Source organism: Salmo trutta, unplaced genomic scaffold, assembly GCF_901001165.1.
Source record: "Salmo trutta unplaced genomic scaffold, fSalTru1.1, whole genome shotgun sequence".
Classification (NCBI taxonomy): domain Eukaryota; kingdom Metazoa; phylum Chordata; class Actinopteri; order Salmoniformes; family Salmonidae; genus Salmo; species Salmo trutta.
In genome coordinates this window covers 70,344-92,940 of record NW_021822730.1, presented here as the reverse complement: position 1 = coordinate 92,940, position 22,597 = coordinate 70,344, and the positions used below count along the sequence as shown (strand labels likewise).

The following is a 22,597-nucleotide window of genomic DNA, read 5'->3' as shown; positions in this document are numbered from 1 at the left end:
ATAGATATAGAGAGCTTATGCTATATAGATATGTTATATAGATATAGATATAATACATAGATATAGATATAGAGAGTTTGTTATATAGATATGTTATATATATATATATATAATAGATAGATATAGATATAGAGAGTTTATGTTATGTAGATATGTTATATAGATATAGATATAATAGATAGATATAGATATAGAGAGTTTATGTTATATAGATATGTTATATAGATATAATAGATAGATATAGCTATAATAGATAGATATAGCTATAGATATAGAGAGACAACATCTGGGGCAGGTCAGGACAGCGAACCTAAAGCAGGTGACGCAGCTGAACTAGTTCACAACAGCGAACCTAAAGCAGTTGACGCAGCTGAACTAGTTCACAACAGCGAACCTAAAGCATTTGACGCAGCTGAACTAGTTCACAACAGCGAACCTAAAGCAGTTGACGCAGCTGAACTAGTTCACAACAGCGTTCGCTCCTGCCTGAACACGGCCGCCGGGGGGGATCTGACAAGTGGCTTTGAGGTTTTCTGGACATTAAAAAAAAAAACGTTATTTTTCAACAGGTAAGGTAATATTTTTTAAATGTCATTCGAGTGAAAGTACAAGTTAATTTTGAGTATGAATATTACAATTAGTTAGCTAGCTTGGTGGCAGGAGTTTCTCCGGTTAGACAGCTCTAGCAGGCGGGTAACGGTTGCCAGGCGGCGTTTTATCACGTAACGTAGTTACAGCTAGTAGCTAGCTAGCTAAATACCATTTGGTTTAACTGACGAATGTAGTTAGTTAGTTAAAGCTACAATTTCCAACCCAAAATAAACCATATTTCGTCGATAGCGCACAAACTGGTGAAGTTGGCTAGCAAGTTAGCATGCCATAGCTAGCCACCTCGTAACAACAGCGGCTCAGGTAGCTTCATCCCGCAACTAACTATAAATTACCATTTTATATTAGCTAATAATTTAGACGTTAACTTTTAATGTTACCGATGGCTATCTGTTACAGATGTCAGGAGTCAAAATTGTTAATATAAATGGTAATATAAATGGAAAAATGAAGGATGAAGCAACCACTCAGGTAATTTTCCATGAACTGTGACGGATAACATTAGGGTTGGTTGGTGAGGAGAGCAGTTAGCTAAATTAGACTTGTTTTCATGCTAACTAGCTAGGATTAGCATTCGCTCTGTGTCAACAGGCTCGACCTGTTTATTTTAAATGACAGACTGTTGTTGACAATGCCTGTGAATTGGGAGTTGCCGTGCTAACTAGCTAGGATTAGCACTCGACCTGTTTTAATTTAAAAGACAGATGGTTGTTGACAGTGTTTTATTAATTAGTGAATTGGGAGTTGCCGTGCTAACTAGCTAGGATTAGCATTCTCTCTGTGTCAACAGGCTCGACCTGTTTTAATTTAAAAAGACAGATGGTTGTTGACAGTGTTTTATTAATTAGTGAATTGGGAGATGCCGGAACACATAGTGAGAGCTAGACGGGGTGCTCTGAGGTGAGGTACCCGGAACGCGTGAAGGAAAGAAAGCTGACGACGTAGCAGCGCAGAGTGAACAGCCACGTCTCTTACTATCTATGGTGGTGAAATGGACAGCGCTCTCCAAGGTGCTGGTTAATCCTTAGCGCTTTAGAAGTCACTGCAGAACACCCGGTCATACGCCAATATACTGTAATATAGAGGTGGGGTTGACACAAGTCCTTACTTCTGATGGCACATTTTTTAAAGCATCAATGTACCGCAAAAATGTTTTAGACGTCACAGCAGCACACCCGGTCATATGTAAACATACTCAACTGTGGTGCTTACAAGACCCGAATTTCATGTAATTTAATACATCGATGTAGCAGTATAACAAATATCGGGAATATAATTTTAAAATAAAATACATCAATGTAGGTTACAGCATAACTAGCTCAAGGAGACAGAGAGGCCGTTGCCTACCTACAGACTTGAAATCATTGGCCACTTTAATAAATGGATCACTAGTCACTTTAATAATGTCACTTTAAGAATGTTTACATATCTGACATTACTCATCTCATATGTACAATTGAAGTCAGAAGTTTACATACACTTATGTTGGAGTCATTAAAACTCGTTTTTCAACCACTCCACAAATGTCTTGTTAACAAACTATAGTTTTGACAAGTCGGTCAGGACATCTACTTTGTGCATGATACAAGCCATTTTCCCAGCAATTGTTTACAGACAGATTATTTCACTTATAATTCACTGTATCACAATTCCAGTGGGTCAGAAGTTTACATACACTAAGTTGACTGTGCCTTTAAACAGCTTGGTATATTCCAGAAAATGATGTCATGGCTTTAGAAGATTCTGATAGGCTAAATGACATCATTTGAGTCAATTGGAGGTGTACCTGTGGATGTATTTCAAGGCCTACCTTCAAACTCAGTGCCTCTTTGTTTGACATCATGGGAAAATCAGACTTGTAGACCTCCAAGTCTGGTTCATCATTGGGAGCAATTTCCAAACGCCTTAAGGTACCACGTTCATCTGTACAAACAATAGTACACAAGTATAAACACCATGGGACCATGCAGCCATCATACCGCTCAGGAAGGAGACACGTTCTGTCTCCTAGAGATGAACGTACTTCGGTGCGAAAAGTGCAAATCAATCCCAAAACAACAGCAAAGGACCTTGTGAAGATGCTGGAGGAAACAGGTACAAAAGTATCTATTTCCACAGTAAAACGAGTCCTATATCGACATAACCTGAAAGGCTGTTCATAATGACCATCGTTATGTTTGGAGGAAAAAGGGGGAGGCTTGCAAGCTGAAGAACACCATCCCAACCGTGAAGCACGGGGGTGGCAGCATCATGTTGTGGGGGTGCTTTGCTGCAGGAGGGACTGGTGCACTTCACAAAATAGATGGCATCATGAGGATGGAAAATTATGTGGATATATTGAAGCAACATCTCAAGACATCAGTCAGGAAGTTAAAGCTTGGTCGCAAATGGGTCTTCCAAATGGACAATGACCCCAAGCATACTTCCAAAGTTGTGGCAAAATGGCCTAAGGACAACAAAGTCAAGGTATTGGAGTGGCCATCACAAAGACCTGACCTCAATCCTATAGAAAATGTGTGGGTAGAACTGAAAAAGGGTGTGCGAGCAAGGAGGCCTACAAACCTGACTCAGTTACACCAGCTCTGCCAGGAGGAATGGGCCAAAATTCACCCAAGTTATTGTGGGAAGCTTGTGGAAGGCTACCCGAAACGTTGGACCCAAGTTAAACAATTTAAAGGCAATGCTACCAAATACTAATTGAGTGTATGTAAACTTCTGACCCACTGGGAATGTGATGAAAGAAATAAAAGCTGAAATAAATCATTCTCTCTACTATTATTCTGACATTTCACATTCTTAAAATAAAGTGTTGATCCTAACTGACCTAAAACAGGGAATTTTTACTAGGATTAAATGTCAGGAATTGTGAAAAAAGGAGTTTACATACACCTTAGCCAAATACATTTAAACTTCCGACTTCAACTGTATATACTATGTTCTATACTATTCTACTGTGTCTTAGTCTATGCTGCTCTGACATTGCTCATCCATATATTTTATGTATTCTTAATTCCATTCCTTTACTTAGATTTGTGTATATTAGGTATTTGTTGTGAAATTGTTAGATATTACTTGTTAGATATTACTTGTTAGATATTGCTGCACTGTTGGAACTAGAAGCACAAGCATTTCACTACACCCGCAATAACATCTGCTAAACACGTGTATGTACAATTTGATATGAGCAGAATACACACTTGAGAATATATAGGCCTCCAGCCTCATGTGATAATCTGAATAGGAGTTTCATACTAACTTCACAGTAACAGAACAAGTTTGTGAAGGAAATATATGTTCATCCTTAGTTTTCAAAACTTCCCACAATGCCTCTCCCCGTGTCAAGTCCATTTAACTCCTGACAGTCCGTTTCTTGCCCAATACCGTGATCGGACCCTGTGGCTGTGACGTTTAGAGTCCTTGTAAGGCTGTTCGGAAGACTGTTGTGAGTATTGTTTCATTTTGAGTGTTCGCTATAACCTAGGAGCGTTTTTCTTTGTTCTTGAACTGAGGCTCAGTGGAAATTGCACCTGCTCTGTGCACTTCGTCGGTGGAAGCACTGACCCCCCCCCCCCTCCACTAGCTAGGCCTACTAGCTGTAAATGAGAACTTGTTCTCAACTAGCCTACCTGGTTAAATAAAGATAACATAAATATCTCCATGTTATAACACTTGGGTAGGAGCCTTGGGCCAGTAGCCAGTGAATGCATTTCTGGTGAGACTGATTGATTGGTAATTACAGCTTTTCATAAGCTGTGAGGATAGATAATAGCAACATATAGGCATAGATACTGGGCCATGCTGCTGCTGCTGCTGCTGCTGTGGTAGTCAGCTGAACTGAGGGATAGAGGGAGGTGAACTCTTGGTCGTATACATTAGTGCTTAACTGTAGCAAAAAACATTTTGCAATGGAAAAATAAAATGTGTTTTTCCCCATATTGGATAAGTTGAGTTAGTGAGCGAGTCCCTCCCTGTTTGTCTGTTTTCCTCTGTTTTGGTGCCTAGTGAATATGACCGTGAACTCTGGTCTTGTGGTGGGTCACATGGCCTGTGAGTTGGGCCTGGTCTTAATTTAGCTGTGGCTTGTGATGTACATGGGGTGTGTTTTGGGAGGCGGTGCCGCCACAACCTATCACCTTCTTCCATGACCAATTTGGACAGGGGGTGTGTTTTGGGAGGCGGTGGTGCCACAACCTATCACCTTCTTCCATGACCAATTTGGACGGGCTAGAGTGGCAAATCAAACATTGTCTCATGGGACAGATATTAACCTTGATGGAACTGACTCATGACTGACTCACTTTGTTTACTGTCTGTACTAGAGGTCGACCGATTATGATTTTTACACGCCAATACCAATTATTGGAGGACCAAAAAAAGCCAATTCTGATTAATCATCAGATTTTAATATTTTTAAATTGATTTTTTTATAATTTATTTTATATTTATTTGTAATAATGACAATTTAACAACAATACTGAATGAACAACAAACACTTTTATCTTAATATAATACATAAATAAAATCAATTTAGTCTCAAATAAACAATGAAACATGCTCAATTTGGTTTAAATAATGCAAAAACAAAGTGTTGGAGAAGAAAGTAAAAGTGCAATATGTGCCATATAAAAAAGCTAACATTTAAGTTCCTTGCTCAGAACATGAGAACATATGAAAGCTGGTGGTTCCTTTTAACATGGGTCTTCAATATTCCCAGTTAAGAAGTTTTTTAAATTGTAGTTATTATAGGACTATTTCTCTCTCTATACCATTTGTATTTCATAGACCTTTTGACTATTGGATGTTCTTATAGGCACTTTAGTATTGCCAGCCTAATCTCAGGAGTTGATAGGCTTGAAGTCATAAACAGCTCAATGCTTGAAGCATTGCTAAGAGCTGCTGACAAAACGCAGTAAAGTGCTGTTTGAATGCTTACGAGCCTGCTGCTGCCTATCTCCGCTCAGTCAGACTGCTCTATCAAATATCAAATCATAGACTTAATTATATTAAACACACAGAAATACAAGCCTTAGGTCATTAATATGGTCAAATCTGGAAACTATAATTTCGAAAACAAAACGTTTATTCTTTCGGTGAAATATGGAACCGTTCCGTATTTTATCTAACGGGTGGCAACCCTACGTCTAAATATTGCTGTTACGTTGCACAACTTTCAATGTTATGTCATAATTATGTACAATTCTGGCAAATTAATTACGGTCTTTGTTAGGAAGAAATGTTCTTCACACAGTTCTCAACGAGCCAGGCGGCCCAAACTGCTGCATATACCCTGACTCTGCTTGCACTGAACGCAAGAGAAGTGACACGATTTCTGGTACCGCATTGATTATATGCAACACAGGACAAGATAGTTAAACTAGTAATATTATCAACCATGTGTAGTTAACTAGTGATTATGTTAAGATTGATTTTTTTTATTTTTTTTTATAAGATAAGTTTAATGCTAGCTAGCAATTTACCATGGCTCCTGGCTGCTGCCTGCACTCGCGTAACAGGTGATCAGCCTGCCACGCAGTCTCATGGATTGCAATATATAATCGGTGTCCAAAAATGCAGATTAACGATTTTAGTTACGAAAACTTGAAATCGGCATCTATGAATCGGTCGACCTCTAGTCTGTCCTAGTCGATTATGGATTACTCCACAGTGGTGTTGATTATGGGTTACTCCACAGTGGTGTTGATTATGGGTTACTCCACAGTGGTGGTGACTATGGGTTACTCCACAGTGGTGGTGACTATGGGTTACTCCACAGTGGTATCGAGTGTCTCTCCCTACTGTTCAATCCACATGGATTTAGTTGTCCTGTAGATGTGTCCTGTGTTCATTCTATGAAATATGTGATATATTGTTTTTTTTTGTAACTGGAAGTGAACTGAAGCATTAAACTATCTAGTGAACGACAAGCTCTTAGAATTGGTCAAATGTTAACTGGTGTTTTGTTTTTTAATAGGTAAAGTTTGTCCCCATTTCTCAGCTAGGAAGTTTTGATAATATCGTGAAGAGCCACGTGTAAAGAGGTATAACATAGAGAGCCCTATAAAGCCTTTCCAGTGGGTCGGTCAGACTCATTTAAATGTGTAGCGTCACTTGATCATCTCATCTAGATCAATGAATCAGACTCCAGTCATGTGATTGCCTGTTCTCTTTAACTGCAGTGTAGTATCTCTCCTTCTATTGCAACATACCAACTCAGTCTAGCCTCTGCACTCTTTCACTCTTAGACCTTCCTGGACTCCTACGTTGTTTCCATAGCAATAGTGCTGCCAATCAGAGAGAGAGAGAGAAAAGGTCATGAACAAGTGAACACTACAGTTCATTAAATAGTATGGGGTTAGTTGATGTGAACCCAGGGTATCCAGAGGTCAGGTCTTCTATTGTGCAGCTGTGTCTGAAAGAGAAGTGCAGCTCAGCGTTTCCTGCCTGCTGAATAAACACTGAGTGGAGGATCACATACTGATGCCAGGCTGGCATATCATTATCACAGCATGTATCTACCACCCTTTGTGGCCAGGGTTGGATGAGGACAGGCTGTACCCACCACCCTTTGTGGCCAGGGTTGGACGAGGACAGGCTGTGGCCAGGGTTGGACGAGGACAGGCTGTGGCCAGGGTTGGACGAGGACAGGCTGTGGCCACCACCCTTTGTGGCCAGGGTTGGACGAGGACAGGCTGTACCCACCACCCTTTGTGGCCAGGTCAGTTTTGTGAGTTCACCCCCTGATGGTTAAGGTCTGAATTAGGGGGAGGGGTGCTGATCTGGGATCTGTTCCTATGACCAATGTGATCACAGCTACCAGGAGCTCTGTGTCCCATTGTGAGACTTCTGCTTAAGGTTTTATGTTACTCTAGAACCTGGGTGATCTCTTGTTATCGGTAACTTGTGGGCTGTGTTCAGTAGGGACGAAACGGAATAAAACGGTCTGATATGGAGTGAAACGGGGAACTTTGTAGACTGTAGCAAACGTTCCAGTGCATTTTCTTCTGTTTTGTGACCAATGAACTAGGGATGTGACAAATTCTTAATATTACATTTTTTTTTATCGTTTTGAAATGTTTTTTTATTTATTTTTTATTATTATTCACAATCCAAATATGGTTCTGTGTATAACTGCTAGGGGGCAGTGCAGTTCAATCAACCACTGTCCTGGCAACCTACCTACCGGTCCTCACTAGTTACCACAGCCACAAAGTCATAAAGCCTATTTCTACAATTTATCTTCATAAAATGTGATATTAAACCTAACCGTAACCAAACTGATAACCTTATGCTTAACCTTAAAATAAGAACAAAAATATACTTTTTTTTTTCGTGATTTTTTTTTACAATAAAGCCAGTTTTGACTTCTTGGCTGTGGTAACTAGTGGAACTCCTACCGCTGTCCACCCACCCACTCAGCAATGATGGTACTTACTGCTGTCCCCACCCACTCAGCAACGATGGTACTTACTGCTGTCCCCCGCCCACTCAGCAACGATGGTACTTACTGCTGTCCCCACCCACTCAGCAACGATGGTACTTACTGCTGTCCCCACCCACTCAGCAACGATGGTACTTACTGCTGTCCCCCGCCCACTCAGCAACGATGGTACTTACTGCTGTCCACCCACCCACTCAGCAACGATGGTACTTACTGCTGTCCACCCACCCACTCAGCAACGATGGTACTTACTGCTGTCCACCCACCCACTCAGCAACGATGGTACTTACTGCTGTCCACCCACCCACTCAGCAACGATGGTACTTACTGCTGTCCCCACCCACCCACTCAGCAACGATGGTACTTACTGCTGTCCCCCGCCCACTCAGCAACGATGGTACTTACTGCTGTCCCCCGCCCACTCAGCAACGATGGTACTTACTGCTGTCCCCCGCCCACTCAGCAACGATGGTACTTACTGCTGTCCCCCGCCCACTCAGCAACGATGGTACTTACTGCTGTCCCCCGCCCACTCAGCAACGATGGTACTTACTGCTGTCCCCCGCCCACTCAGCAACGATGGTACTTACTGCTGTTTTAGGTTCTCTGCTGTGTGCCTCTCCTCCATGTTGTCAGTACATGGGCCTTCATGTCCCACTTCTCATCAGTGTGATGGCTCATTGCAGTGATGTATGATGGCGTGATCATAGACGTTGAACAATCTGTTAACGCCACGTTATGGTGTTTTGAGAGCTTGGCTCGCGCTTTGTACTTGCAGTGCAATAGTCATTGTACAATTTCTCCATCAGGGCCGTCATGGTTTGTCGAAATGTCATCTTGTAGTCTGGTTCTAGATATGCCGTTAAGGTATTGAAGCGGACTTCTTCTACCATTTGACAATTGTTGCATATCAACTCCAATCGTTTCTGCAATCAGCACTGTGATTTTCTCCCTCCGTCCCTCATTGCACTGCTGGGTCTCACGGTGCCTTCCTTTCAGCGGTGGGCTGGGTCTCACGGTGCCTTCCTTTCAGCGGTGGGCTGGGTCTCACGGTGCCTTCCTTTCAGCGGTGGGCTGGGTCTCACGGTGCCTTCCTTTCAGCGGTGGGATGGGTCTCACGGTGCCTTCCTTTCAGCGGTGGGATGGGTCTCACGGTGCCTTCCTTTCAGCGGTGGGCTGGGTCTCACGGTGCCTTCCTTTCAGCGGTGGGTTGGGTCTCACGGTGCCTTCCTTTCAGCGGTGGGATGGGTCTCACGGTGCCTTCCTTTCAGCGGTGGGATGGGTCTCACGGTGCCTTCCTTTCAGCGGTGGGCTGGGTCTCACGGTGCCTTCCTTTCAGCGGTGGGATGGGTCTCACGGTGCCTTCCTTTCAGCATTGGACCTGTACTGCCAGTCTAGCTCAAGTTTGCATTTCATCACCTTCTCATGTAATTTCTCAAAGTATTGCCATACAGGATTTCCCTGCTGTCTCTTCCCTGTCTCACTCTCGTGCCATTTTTTTCCCCCAACTGTTAGCAACGATAACGTGCGGAGCGCTTTATCTCTGATGACGTGCGGAGCGCTTTATCTCTGATGACGTGCGGAGCGCTTTATCTCTGATGACGTGCGGAGCGCTTTATCTCTGATGACGTGCGGAGCGCTTTATCTCTGATGACGTGCGGAGCGCTTTATCTCTGACGTGCGGAGCGCTTTATCTCTGATGACGTGCGGAGCGCTTTATCTCTGATGAATCATTTGAAAGCTGCATCTCTCCTTGTTGCATTACATATTTGAAAAAAAATAATAAATATTTGTCCCTTTGATGATGATGATGATGATGATGATGATGATGATGATGATGATTTGGACCCGTTAATGGTCATTTTTGTAATAACTAAAAACATTTCGGTATGGGATTTTTTTTCTTCTAAACGTTAACGATCCCAAATTTGTTAAACATCACACCTCCTATAATGAACACACCTCCTATCTCCCTCCATGTGTAGACTTTAGCAGACGTCCCAGTCCATTTTCTTCTACTAGGAGGTGTATTCATTAGGCACCAAAAGGTAGAAAATGTACTGGGACGTCTGCTAAAGTCTACACAGGGAAGGAGATAGGAGGTGTATTCATTAGGAGACGTCCCAGTACATTTTCTTCCGTTTGGTGCCTAATGAATACACCTCCTATCCCAAATGGTTTGTTTGAGCTGTGCATGATAACAGAGGACGTTTCCAATCTATGTTTAATGAGCACAAACAAAGCAACTGGGCTCGATAACTTTCCTGCAAGATTAATAAAGGATAGTGCTTGTGTCACTGCTAAAATGATAACCCATATAGTAAGCCTTTTCTATTAGTAGTGGTAAATTTCCCGGGTGGTTCTGCTCCACAAGAGCAGTGTAAAAAAAAAGGTACAAAACTACAGGCCTGTGTTCATCCTCAGCACCTTATCCAAAGTTGAGAGATTTGTTTTTAATCCACTTGAGGGATACCTTTTTTGTGGAACAAACTTCTTTCTGTATTCCAATCTGGCTTTAGAACGGCTAATTCCACTGACACTTGTGTTATCCACCTTTTTTGACCACATTAAGCAGGAAAGTGAGAAGGGGGAACTATACAGGTGTGGTCATGTTAGACTTACAGAGAACTTTTGACACTGTGGACCAATGATATTCTCCCGATGAAACTGAAATGCACGGGGTCTAAATGATGTAGAAGGGAGTTGGTTTAGGTCTCATCTGACCAACAGAACAGATAAGATGTTTTTTCAGAGGCCAAAACAAAATGTAGATTGCTTAAGGTCGACAAGATAAAGGTAAACTGTGCAGGCAAGGACAAGTGTGACTTATCTTGGCGTGTCCCTAGATCAATCCCTTCCTTTCTGGAGACCTGATTGCTGCTGCAATTATTGTTAAATAAAATGACGGAACAAATTGAATTGTTTTTTATCGTAACACTAGATATTTTAACATCAATGTTGATGCCAGGCTGGCATATCATTATCACAGCATGTATCCATCACCCTTTGTGGCCAGGGTTGGACGAGGACAGGCTGTGGCCAGGGTTGGACGAGGACAGGCTGTACCCACCACCCTTTGTGGCCAGGGTTGGACGAGGACAGGCTGTGGACAGGGTTGGACGAGGACAGGCTGTGGACAGGGTTGGACGAGGACAGGCTGTGGACAGGGTTGGACGAGGACAGGCTGTGGCCAGGGTTGGACGAGGACAGGCTGTGGCCACCACCCTTTGTGGCCAGGGTTGGACGAGGACAGGCTGTGGCCAGGGTTGGACGAGGACAGGCTGTACCGACCACCCTTTGTGGCCAGGGTTGGACGAGGACAGGCTGTAGCCAGGGTTGGACGAGGACAGGCTGTGGCCAGGGTTGGACGAGGACAGGCTGTACCCACCACCCTTTGTGGCCAGGGTTGGACGAGGACAGGCTGTAGCCACCACCCTTTGTGGCCAGGGTTGGACGAGGACAGGCTGTGGCCAGGGTTGGACGAGGACAGGCTGTGGCCAGGGTTGGACGAGGACAGGCTGTGGCCAGGGTTGGACGAGGACAGGCTGTGGCCATCACCCTTTGTGGCCAGGGTTGGACGAGGACAGGCTGTACCCACCACCCTTTGTGGCCAGTGTTGGATGAGGACAGGCTGTACCCACCACCCTTTGTGGCCAGGGTTGGACGAGGACAGGCTGTGGCCAGGGTTGGACGAGGACAGGCTGTACCCACCACCCTTTGTGGCCAGGGTTGGACGAGGACAGGCTGTGGCCACCACCCTTTGTGGCCAGGGTTGGACGAGGACAGGCTGTACCGACCACCCTTTGTGGCCAGGGTTGGATGAGGACAGGCTGTGGCCAGGGTTGGACGAGGACAGGCTGTACCTTTATCTCTGATGACGTGCGGAGTGCTTTATCTCTGATGACGTGCGGAGTGCTTTATCTCTGATGACGTGCGGAGTGCTTTATCTCTGATGACGTGCGGAGTGCTTTATCTCTGATGACGTGCGGAGTGCTTTATCTCTGATGACGTGCGGAGTGCTTTATCTCTGATGACGTGCGGAGTGCTTTATCTCTGATGACGTGCGGAGTGCTTTATCTCTGATGACGTGCGGAGTGCTTTATCTCTGATGACGTGCGGAGTGCTTTATCTCTGATGACGTGCGGAGCGCTTTATCTCTGACGTGCGGAGTGCTTTATATCTGATGACGTGCGGAGTGCTTTATCTCTGATGACGTGCGGAGTGCTTTATCTCTGATGTGCGGAGTGCTTTATCTCTATGGCTTTATATCTGATGACGTGCGGAGTGCTTTATCTCTGATGACGTGCGGAGTGCTTTATCTCTGATGACGTGCGTAGTGCTTTATCTCTGATGACGTGCGGAGTGCTTTATCTCTGATGACGTGCGGAGTGCTTTATCTCTGACGTGCGGAGTGCTTTATCTCTGATGACGTGCGGAGTGCTTTATCTCTGATGACGTGCGGAGCGCTCTTTATCTCTGGCAAATCATTTGAAAGCTGCATCTCTCCTTGTTGCATTAGGTATTTGTAAAAAAATAAATATTTGTCCCTTTGATGATGATGATGATGATTTGGACCCGTTAATGGTCATTTTTGTAATAACTAAAAACGTTTCGGTATGTGATTTTTTTTCTTCTAAACGTTAACGATCCCAAATTTGTTAAACATCACACCCTATAATGAACACACCTCCTATCTCCCTCCATGTGTAGACTTTAGCAGACGTCCCAGTCCATTTTCTTCTACTAGGAGGTGTATTCATTAGGCACCAAAAGGTAGAAAATGTACTGGGACGTCTGCTAAAGTCTACACAGGGAAGGAGATAGGAGGTGTATTCATTAGGAGACGTCCCAGTACATTTTCTTCCGTTTGGTGCCTAATGAATACACCTCCTATCCCAAATGGTTTGTTTGAGCTGTGCATGATAACAGAGGACGTTTCCAATCTATGTTTAATGAGCACAAACAAAGCAACTGGGCTCGATAACTTTCCTGCAAGATTAATAAAGGATAGTGCTTGTGTCACTGCTAAAATGATAACCCATATAGTAAGCCTTTTCTATTAGTAGTGGTAAATTACCCGGGTGGTTCTGCTCCACAAGAGCAGTGTAAAAAAAAGGTACAAAACTACAGGCCTGTGTTCATCCTCAGCACCTTATCCAAAGTTGAGAGATTTGTTTTTAATCCACTTGAGGGATACCTTTTGTGGAACAAACTTCTTTCTGTATTCCAATCTGGCTTTAGAACGGCTAATTCCACTGATACTTGTGTTATCCACCTTTTTGACCACATTAAGCAGGAAAGTGAGAAGGGGGGAACTACACCAGGTATGGTCATGTTAAGACTTACAGAGAACTTTTGACACTGTGGACCAATGATATTCTCCCGATGAAACTGAAATGCACGGGGTCTAAATGATGTAGAAGGGAGTTGGTTTAGGTCTCATCTGACCAACAGAACAGATAAGATGTTTTTTCAGAGGCCAAAACAAAATGTAGATTGCTTAAGGTCGACAAGATAAAGGTAAACTGTGCAGGCAAGGACAAGTGTGACTTATCTTGGCGTGTCCCTAGATCAATCCCTTCCTTTCTGGAGACCTGATTGCTGCTGCAATTATTGTTAAATAAAATGACGGAACAAATTGAATTGTTTTTATCGTAACACTAGATATTTTAACATCAATGTTAAAACTTATTGCGGATCATTTGGGGACGCTACCGTCCCACCTGGCCAACATCCTGTGACATTGCAGAGCGCGAAATTCAAATTACAAAAATCGTAATATTGAACATTCATGAAAATACAAGTGTTATACATCAGTTAAAAACTTAACTTCTTGTTAATCCAGCCGCTTTGTCAGATTTCAAAAAGGCTTTACGGCGAAAGCACACCATGCGATTATCTGAGGACGGCGCCCCGCACACTAAAGCATTACATACATTTTCCAACCAAGCAGAGGCGTCACGAAAGTCAGAAATAGCGACTAAAAATAAATCACTTACCTTTGAAGATCTTCATCTGGTTGCAATCACAAGGGTCCCAGCTACAAAACAAATGGTCATTTTGTTCGATAAAGTCCTTCTTTATATCCCAAAAAAAGTCAGTTTCATTGGCGCGCTTGACTCAGTAATCGACCGGTTTTCCTCGTTCAAAATGCATACAAATGAATCCCGTAAGATGCCAATAAACTTCTTCCAAACAAGTCAAACAATGTTCCTAATCAATCCTCAGGTACCCTAATATGTAAATAAACGATCAAATTTAAGACGGAGAATACCGGAGACCATTACCGGAGATAAATAACAAAGTGCGCGCCCTCACCGGATCGCGCTACAAACACTACAGCCAAAATGGGAGCCACTTAGAAAAACTACAAATTCTAGCTCATTTTTCAAAAAACAAGCCTGAAACTCTTTCTAAAGACTGTTGACATCTAGTGGAAGCCCTAGGAACTGCAATCTGGGAGGTATTCCTTTTTATATTCCCATTCCCAGCCATTGTAATAAGTGGTGAGCTGAAAAAAAAAATAATTCTGGGTGGATTGTTCTCGGGTTTTCACCTGCCATATCAGTTCTGTTATACTCACAGACATTATTTTAACAGTTTTGGAAACTTTTTAGAGTTTTCTATTCAATACTACCAATTATATGCACATCCTAGCTTCTGGGCCTGAGTAACAGGCAGTTTACATTGATCCAAACTACCGAATACTGCCCCCTAGCCCGAGGAAGTTTTAAGAAACTGCTTCTCTCAACCTTGATTCGGTGTCATTTTGATTATGCCTACTCTGCTTGGTATAGTGGGTTGTCAAAACAGCTGAACAAGAGAATCCAGGTCAGGCAAAATAATGTTATTAGGGGTGGCAGGGTAGCCTAGTGGTTAGACCAAAAAGTTGCAAGTTCAAATCCCCGAGCTGACAAGGTAAAAATCTGGCGTTCTGCCCCTGAACAAGGCAGTTAACCCCACTGTTCCCCGGTAGGCCGTCATTGAAAATAAGAATTTTTCCTTAACTGACCTACCTAGTTAAATAAAGGTTAAATAAAAAATATGCTGAATGTCCCCAACTAGGACCCACATAATGTTATCCGGTATATGCTGAATGACCCCCACTAGGACCCACATAATGTTATCCGGTATATGCTGAATGTCCCCCCCACTAGGACCCACATAATGTTATCCGGTATATGCTGAATGACCCCAACTAGGACCCACATAATGTTATCCGGTATATGCTGAATGTCCCCCCCACTAGGACCCACATAATGTTATCCGGTATATGCTGAATGACCCCCACTAGGACCCACATAATGTTATCCGGTATATGCTGAATGACCCCCACTAGGACCCACATAATGTTATCCGGTATATGCTGAATGACCCCCACTAGGACCCACATAATGTTATCCGGTATATGCTGAATGACCCCCACTAGGACCCACATAATGTTATCCGGTATATGCTGAATGTCCCCCCCCACTAGGACCCACATAATGTTATCCGGTATATGCTGAATGTCCCCCCCCACTAGGACCCACATAATGTTATCCGGTATATGCTGAATGACCCCCACTAGGACCCACATAATGTTATCTGGTATATGCTGAATGACCCCCCCCACTAGGACCCACATAATGTTATCCGGTATATGCTGAATGACCCCCACTAGGACCCGCATAATGTTATCCGGTATATGCTGAATGACCCCCCCCCCCCCCACTAGGACCCACATAATGTTATCCGGTATATGCTGAATGACCCCCACTAGGACCCACATAATGTTATCCGGTATATGCTGAATGACCCCCCCCCACTAGGACCCACATAATGTTATCCGGTATATGCTGAATGACCCCCCCCCACTAGGACCCACATAATGTTATCCGGTATATGCTGAATGACCCCCCCCCACTAGGACCCACATAATGTTATCCGGTATATGCTGAATGTCCCCCCCCACTAGGACCCACATAATGTTATCCGGTATATGCTGAATGACCCCAACTAGGACCCACATAATGTTATCCGGTATATGCTGAATGTCCCCCCCACTAGGACCCACATAATGTTATCCGGTATATGCTGAATGACCCCCCCACTAGGACCCACATAATGTTATCCGGTATATGCTGAATGTCCCCCCCCACTAGGACCCACACAATGTTATCCGGTATATGCTGAATGACCCCAACTAGGACCCACATAATGTTATCCGGTATATGCTGAATGACCCCCCCACTAGGACCCACAATGTTATCCGGTATATGCTGAATGTCCCCCCCCACTAGGACCCACATAATGTTATCCGGTATATGCTGAATGACCCCCACTAGGACCCACATAATGTTATCCGGTATATGCTGAATGACCCCCCCCACTAGGACCCACATAATGTTATCCGGTATATGCTGAATGACCCCCCCCCACTAGGACCCACATAATGTTATCCGGTATATGCTGAATGACCCCCACTAGGACCCACATAATGTTATCCGGTATATGCTGAATGACCCCCACTAGGACCCACATAATGTTATCCGGTATATGCTGAATGACCCCCACTAGGACCCACATAATGTTATCCGGTATATGCTGAATGTCCCCCCCACTAGGACCCACATAATGTTATCCGGTATATGCTGAATGACCCCCACTAGGACCCACATAATGTTATCCGGTATATGCTGAATGACCCCCACTAGGACCCACATAATGTTATCCGGTATATGCTGAATGACCCCCCCACTAGGACCCACATAGGGGTACAGGAGTTCTGGGAGGTGGGCTTGTTGCCTTTGGAGTCCAGAGTGGATCAGCTTAAACTTCATTATGTTTATCTTAAATGATCGTTCCCCAGGTTATATGGAAAAACCACATTGGTATGGTCTATAACCAACACCGTTACAATACCAGAGTCAGTGTTTTATGTCTTGTAAAATCCCAAGAGTAAACAGTACTGCGAGGAGCACGTTTTTCTATACAGGCATTAGTCTATGGAATAGCCTCCCCTTGGAGATCAAGCAAAGGGAAAAAAGTAGAAATGGCTTTAAAAGCTTTTCATTTGGACAAGGTTGTCTCAGTAAGAGAAACCATCCCACTGCCCCTTCTGCCCCCTACTGCTGGTCAGGTGTATCTATGTGAACGATATGTAAGATGTGCAATGAAAAAAATAAACTATATATATATATATATATATATATGTCACAGCGGTCGATGAAAGGGGACCAAAGCTCAGCGTGTTGAGTGCTCATCTTCAAAATAACAAAAATAAACACACGGCAGTTCCGTAAGGTAACATCGACTATACGAAAAAACAACCACCCACAACCCACAGGAAAAAAACAGGCTGCCTAAGTATGGCTTCCAATCAGAGACAACGAAAGACACCTGCCTCTGATTGGAAACCATACTCGGCCAAACATAGAAAATGAACATAGAAAATGAAAACTAGAACATATCCCCATGAAACAAACCAACCCCAAAACGAATCAAATCAAATGTAAGAAGGGCTATATAAATACATCAGCTGATATCTCAAAGTGCTGTACAGAAACCCAGCCTAAAACCCCAAACAGCAAGCAATGCAGGTGTAGAAGCACACAAAAACAACACCCCCTGCCACGCCCTGACCATACTACAATGACAAATGACCCCTTTACTGGTCAGGACGTGACAAAATATATATATATATAGATATAAGGTCAAAATTAGATTTTTAAGGTTAGGGAGAAATACAGTGAAGAGTGCCACTTTTTATGATGTCAATATAAATGAATGTATTTATGGTTGTTTGTCGTCTCTTTTTAAATCATTATATTTGTTATTGTTTTCCACTTTGGAAACAAGCGTTTTAATTAATACTTTCAAGTGATATCCTCTGGGTCCACATTTGTACATTTTTGTTCTATATGTCTGTTAACCAAAATAAATTCAATCCCTCCCTGTGTTGACTGTAGCAGACCTACTTGTTTCAGTCCACATTCTTCTGTTTGGTGCCTAATGAACACACCTCTCTCTGTCTCTCTCTCTCTCTGTGCAGACTGTAGAAGACATTAATCCAATTACAAAGATGATTTCCAAACTGAGCCACAGCCTGAGGAGCGCTGCCCCGGCCCTGACCAGAGCTGTCCACTCTGGGACGCGTCCTGCCTCTACCGCTGCCTCCAAACTGAAGATAGACCAACCGCTCACCGCTGAGGAGGTGTATGCCAGAGAGGAGAAGTATGGAGCACACAACTACCACCCACTTCCTGTGGCGCTGGAGAAGGGAAAGGGTGAGTGAGTGAGCCCACAGAGATCCTGTGTTAAAAGGTGGACTCTGCGTCGGGGCGTTTAAAGGTAGACTGCGTTATGGCTTTGCCACGAACACCACTGCAGTTATTGTGATCATTGCTCTCAAACACACTCGTACAGAGTATCTGCACATGTGTTCTAGTAGCTGACAAGACTAGTGTCCTGTCTACTGTACATCAAGCTGCCTCATGCTCCTGCCCTATGGGCCGTTCTGGTTCGGGACAAGGCTTGATTCCAGTAGCTGTTCCCAACCCCCCCCCCCCCCCCCCCCCCCTGCTCTGTCTCGTCTCCTCCACAGGTCTGTATTTGTGGGACGTGGAGGGAAACCGATACTATGACTTCCTGAGCGCCTACAGCGCAGTGAACCAGGGCCACTGCCACCCTAAGATCATCGCTGCTCTGAACGCCCAGGCCTCCAAGCTCACCTTGACCTCCCGGGCCTTCTACAACGACATCCTGGGGGCCTACGAGGAGTACATCACCACCCTGTTTGGATACGACAAAGTACTGCCCATGAACACAGGTTAGGAGGTCTGATATGAGGAGGTCTGATATGTACTGCCCATGAACACAGGTTAGGAGGTCTGATATGTACTGCCCATGAACACAGGTTAGGAGGTCTGATATGTACTGCCCATGAACACAGGTTAGGAGGTCTGATATGTAGTGCCCATGAACACAGGTTAGGAGGCCTGATCAGACCTGCCCGTGAACACAGGTTAGGAGGCCTGATCAGACCTGCCCGTGAACACAGGTTAGGAGGCCTGATCAGACCTGCCCGTGAACACAGGTTAGGAGGCCTGATATGTACTGCCCGTGAACACAGGTTAGGAGGCCTGATATGTACTGCCCGTGAACACAGGTTAGGAGGCCTGATCAGATCTGCCCATGAACACAGGTTAGGAGGTCTGATATGTACTGCCCCTGAACACAGGTTAGGAGGCCTGATCAGACCTGCCCCTGAACACAGGTTAGGAGGCCTGATCAGACCTGCCCATGAACACAGGTTAGGAGGTCTGATATGTACTGCCCATGAACACAGGTTAGGAGGCCTGATCCGACCTGCCCATGAACACAGGTTAGGAGGCCTGATCAGACCTGCCCGTGAACACAGGTTAGGAGGCCTGATATGTACTGCCCGTGAACACAGGTTAGGAGGCCTGATCAGATCTGCCCATGAACACAGGTTAGGAGGTCTGATATGTACTGCCCCTGAACACAGGTTAGGAGGCCTGATCAGACCTGCCCCTGAACACAGGTTAGGAGGCCTGATCAGACCTGCCCATGAACACAGGTTAGGAGGTCTGATATGTACTGCCCATGAACACAGGTTAGGAGGCCTGATCAGACCTGCCCATGAACACAGGTTAGGAGGCCTGATCAGACCTGCCCATGAACACAGGTTAGGAGGCCTGATATGTACTGCCCATGAACACAGGTTAGGTCTGATATGACCTGCCCATGAACACAGGTTAGGAGGCCTGATATGTACTGCCCATGAACACAGGTTAGGAGGCCTGATCAGACCTGCCCATGAACACAGGTTAGGAGGCCTGATCAGACCTGCCCGTGAACACAGGTTAGGAGGCCTGATCAGACCTGCCCGTGAACACAGGTTAGGAGGCCTGATATGTACTGCCCGTGAACACAGGTTAGGAGGCCTGATATGTACTGCCCGTGAACACAGGTTAGGAGGCCTGATCAGATCTGCCCATGAACACAGGTTAGGAGGTCTGATATGTACTGCCCCTGAACACAGGTTAGGAGGCCTGATCAGACCTGCCCATGAACACAGGTTAGGAGGCCTGATCAGACCTGCCCATGAACACAGGTTAGGAGGCCTGATATGTACTGCCCATGAACACAGGTTAGGTCTGATATGACCTGCCCATGAACACAGGTTAGGAGGCCTGATATGTACTGCCCATGAACACAGGTTAGGAGGCCTGATCAGACCTGCCCATGAACACAGGTTAGGAGGCCTGATCAGACCTGCCCGTGAACACAGGTTAGGAGGCCTGATATGACCTGCCCATGAACACAGGTTAGGAGGCCTGATCAGACCTGCCCGTGAACACAGGTTAGGAGGCCTGATCAGACCTGCCCGTGAACACAGGTTAGGAGGCCTGATCAGACCTGCCCGTGAACACAGGTTAGGAGGTCTGATATGATGAGGTCTGATATGTACTGCCCGTGAACACAGGTTAGGAGGCCTGATCAGACCTGCCCATGAACACAGGTTAGGAGGCCTGATATCTGGTGTTCAGGACCAGTTCCATGACTCAACATGACTTCCAGTGCGTCCTGAGAACGACATCTCTCCCCTCGACAAGGTGTGGAGGATGGAGAGACTGCTCGCTAGCTGTCTGACATCTGCTGCGGCGGTCCGTGGTACACAACATGTCAATTCTAAGTATAGTAGTGACGTAACTAATGTTCTTTCACATTTTTGTGGACCAGGTGTGGAGGGAGGAGAGACGGCCTGTAAGCTGGCCCGTAAGTGGGCCTACACCGTCAAGGGCGTTCCCAAGAATCAGGCGAAAATTATCTTTGCAAGTAAGTCAATATACAGCATCTTTTTTTTTGGGGGGGGGGGTTTCCCATCATGTCCTGAGATACAGGGTGTTTGTCCCTGTCTATCCTACCTGTGCATTCCTGTAATACACTTTCTCTAGTGCAGTACAATCATTGCTACGGTGGCGCCATAGGGCTTGAACCCCGTCATGGCTGCTTGCAGCTATATTTGTTACAATGTTATTGAATTCCATATTTCCTGTAATCGTATTCGAGTTCATTTAGTTCCCTCACGTGGCAGGAATGCATTGGAACTCTGACTTGTGTGATGAACACCATAGAAGAAGGATAGGTCTGATATAACCTGAATTGTGTGATGAACACCATAGAAGAAGGATAGGAGGTCTGATATGTACTGCCCATGAACACAGGATAGGAGGTCTGATATGTACTGCCCATGAACACAGGATAGGAGGTCTGATATGTACTGCCCATGAACACAGGATAGGAGGTCTGATATGACCTGAATTGTGTGATGAACACCATAGAAGAAGGATAGGAGGTCTGATATGACCTGAATTGTGTGATGAACACCATAGAAGAAGGATAGGAGGTCTGATATGACCTGACTTGTGTGATGAACACCATAGAAGATACTAATTGTAACGTGGCTAACCTTCTCCTCTGTAGACGGCAACTTCTGGGGACGAACCATGGCGGCCATCTCTAGCTCTACAGATCCTAGCAGTTACGAGGGCTTCGGTCCCTTCATGCCCGGCTTTGACCTCATCCCTTACAACGATATCCCTGCTCTGGAGGTACGGGACTGACGTGACTACACCCTCTATAATACTGAACCTTAATGTTACTACTCTACAGGCCAGGTTTCCTGGAGCCAGATCAGGCCTAGTCCTGTTTTGAAGGATGCTTAGTCCAGACAAAGTCTAGGTCTGGGGAAATGGTCCTTCTATATTGTGTATGTGTGTGTGTGTGTATATATATATATATATGTATATATGTATGTATGTATGTGTGTGTGTGTGTGTGTGCGCGTGCGTGCGTACATACATACATACATACATACATACACACACACAGCGACGGGAGTGTCTCCAGCCTTGTGAATCCATTGATGAGATGATCATGGGTAACTAGTTATGTGTTTATCGCTGCCTGTGTGCTGCTGGTTGTTCCAGAAAGCTCTTCAGGACCCGAACGTAGCAGCCTTCATGGTGGAGCCCATCCAGGGAGAGGCTGGTGTGGTAGTTCCTGATGCTGGGTACCTCACTACTGTCAGACAGCTCTGCACTCAGAACAACGTGAGTACCAGACGTTTTCAGCGTTAACACACCAACACACACACTGTACTGTTAAGCCTTGAGAATCAACGGTTGATCTTTTGTCTTTGGAAACGGACACTTTTTCCACCCCTCACTTTTGGTTGATTGTTCCATCTGTCCAATTTTTTTTTTTGTAAAATAAAATACTGATGTAGCTTTTTCCTTGTATCTGTGCTTCCCTGTGCTTGGGTCTAGAGACCAGGTTATTATAAATCACTTTGTGGCAACTGTTGTTTTTTATAAAAAGAGCTTTATAAATGAAATGTGATTGATATTTCCTGCTGCATGGTGTCTAGGTGCTGTTCATAGCTGATGAGGTGCAGACTGGACTGGCGCTGTCTGTAGTGTAGAGATCCAGTCATACATAGACTCTACTAATATCTCTCCGTTCCATGTCTAGGTGCTGTTC

At 44.7% G+C, this 22,597-nt stretch overlaps 1 protein-coding gene across 4 annotated transcripts in view; it reads left to right on the top strand.

Moving 5' to 3' along the window:
• Positions 1-463: 463 nt before the first annotated feature.
• Positions 464-22,597, top strand: part of LOC115184049 (ornithine aminotransferase, mitochondrial) — a 35,370-nt gene continuing 13,236 nt past the window's right edge. The window contains exons 1-6 of one of the 4 annotated variants that reach the window (XM_029745042.1): positions 464-569; positions 18,081-18,315; positions 18,633-18,857; positions 20,795-20,890; positions 21,539-21,666; positions 22,045-22,167. In XM_029745042.1, the coding sequence (XP_029600902.1) occupies positions 18,111-18,315; positions 18,633-18,857; positions 20,795-20,890; positions 21,539-21,666; positions 22,045-22,167 (777 nt within the window). In that variant the 5' untranslated portion in view covers positions 464-569; positions 18,081-18,110. Of the gene's footprint in view, positions 575-18,080; positions 18,316-18,632; positions 18,858-20,168; positions 20,202-20,548; positions 20,574-20,794; positions 20,891-21,538; positions 21,667-22,044; positions 22,168-22,597 lie in introns of those variants that run through there. The other 3 variants (XM_029745043.1, XM_029745044.1, XM_029745045.1) reach the window with 3 other exon arrangements.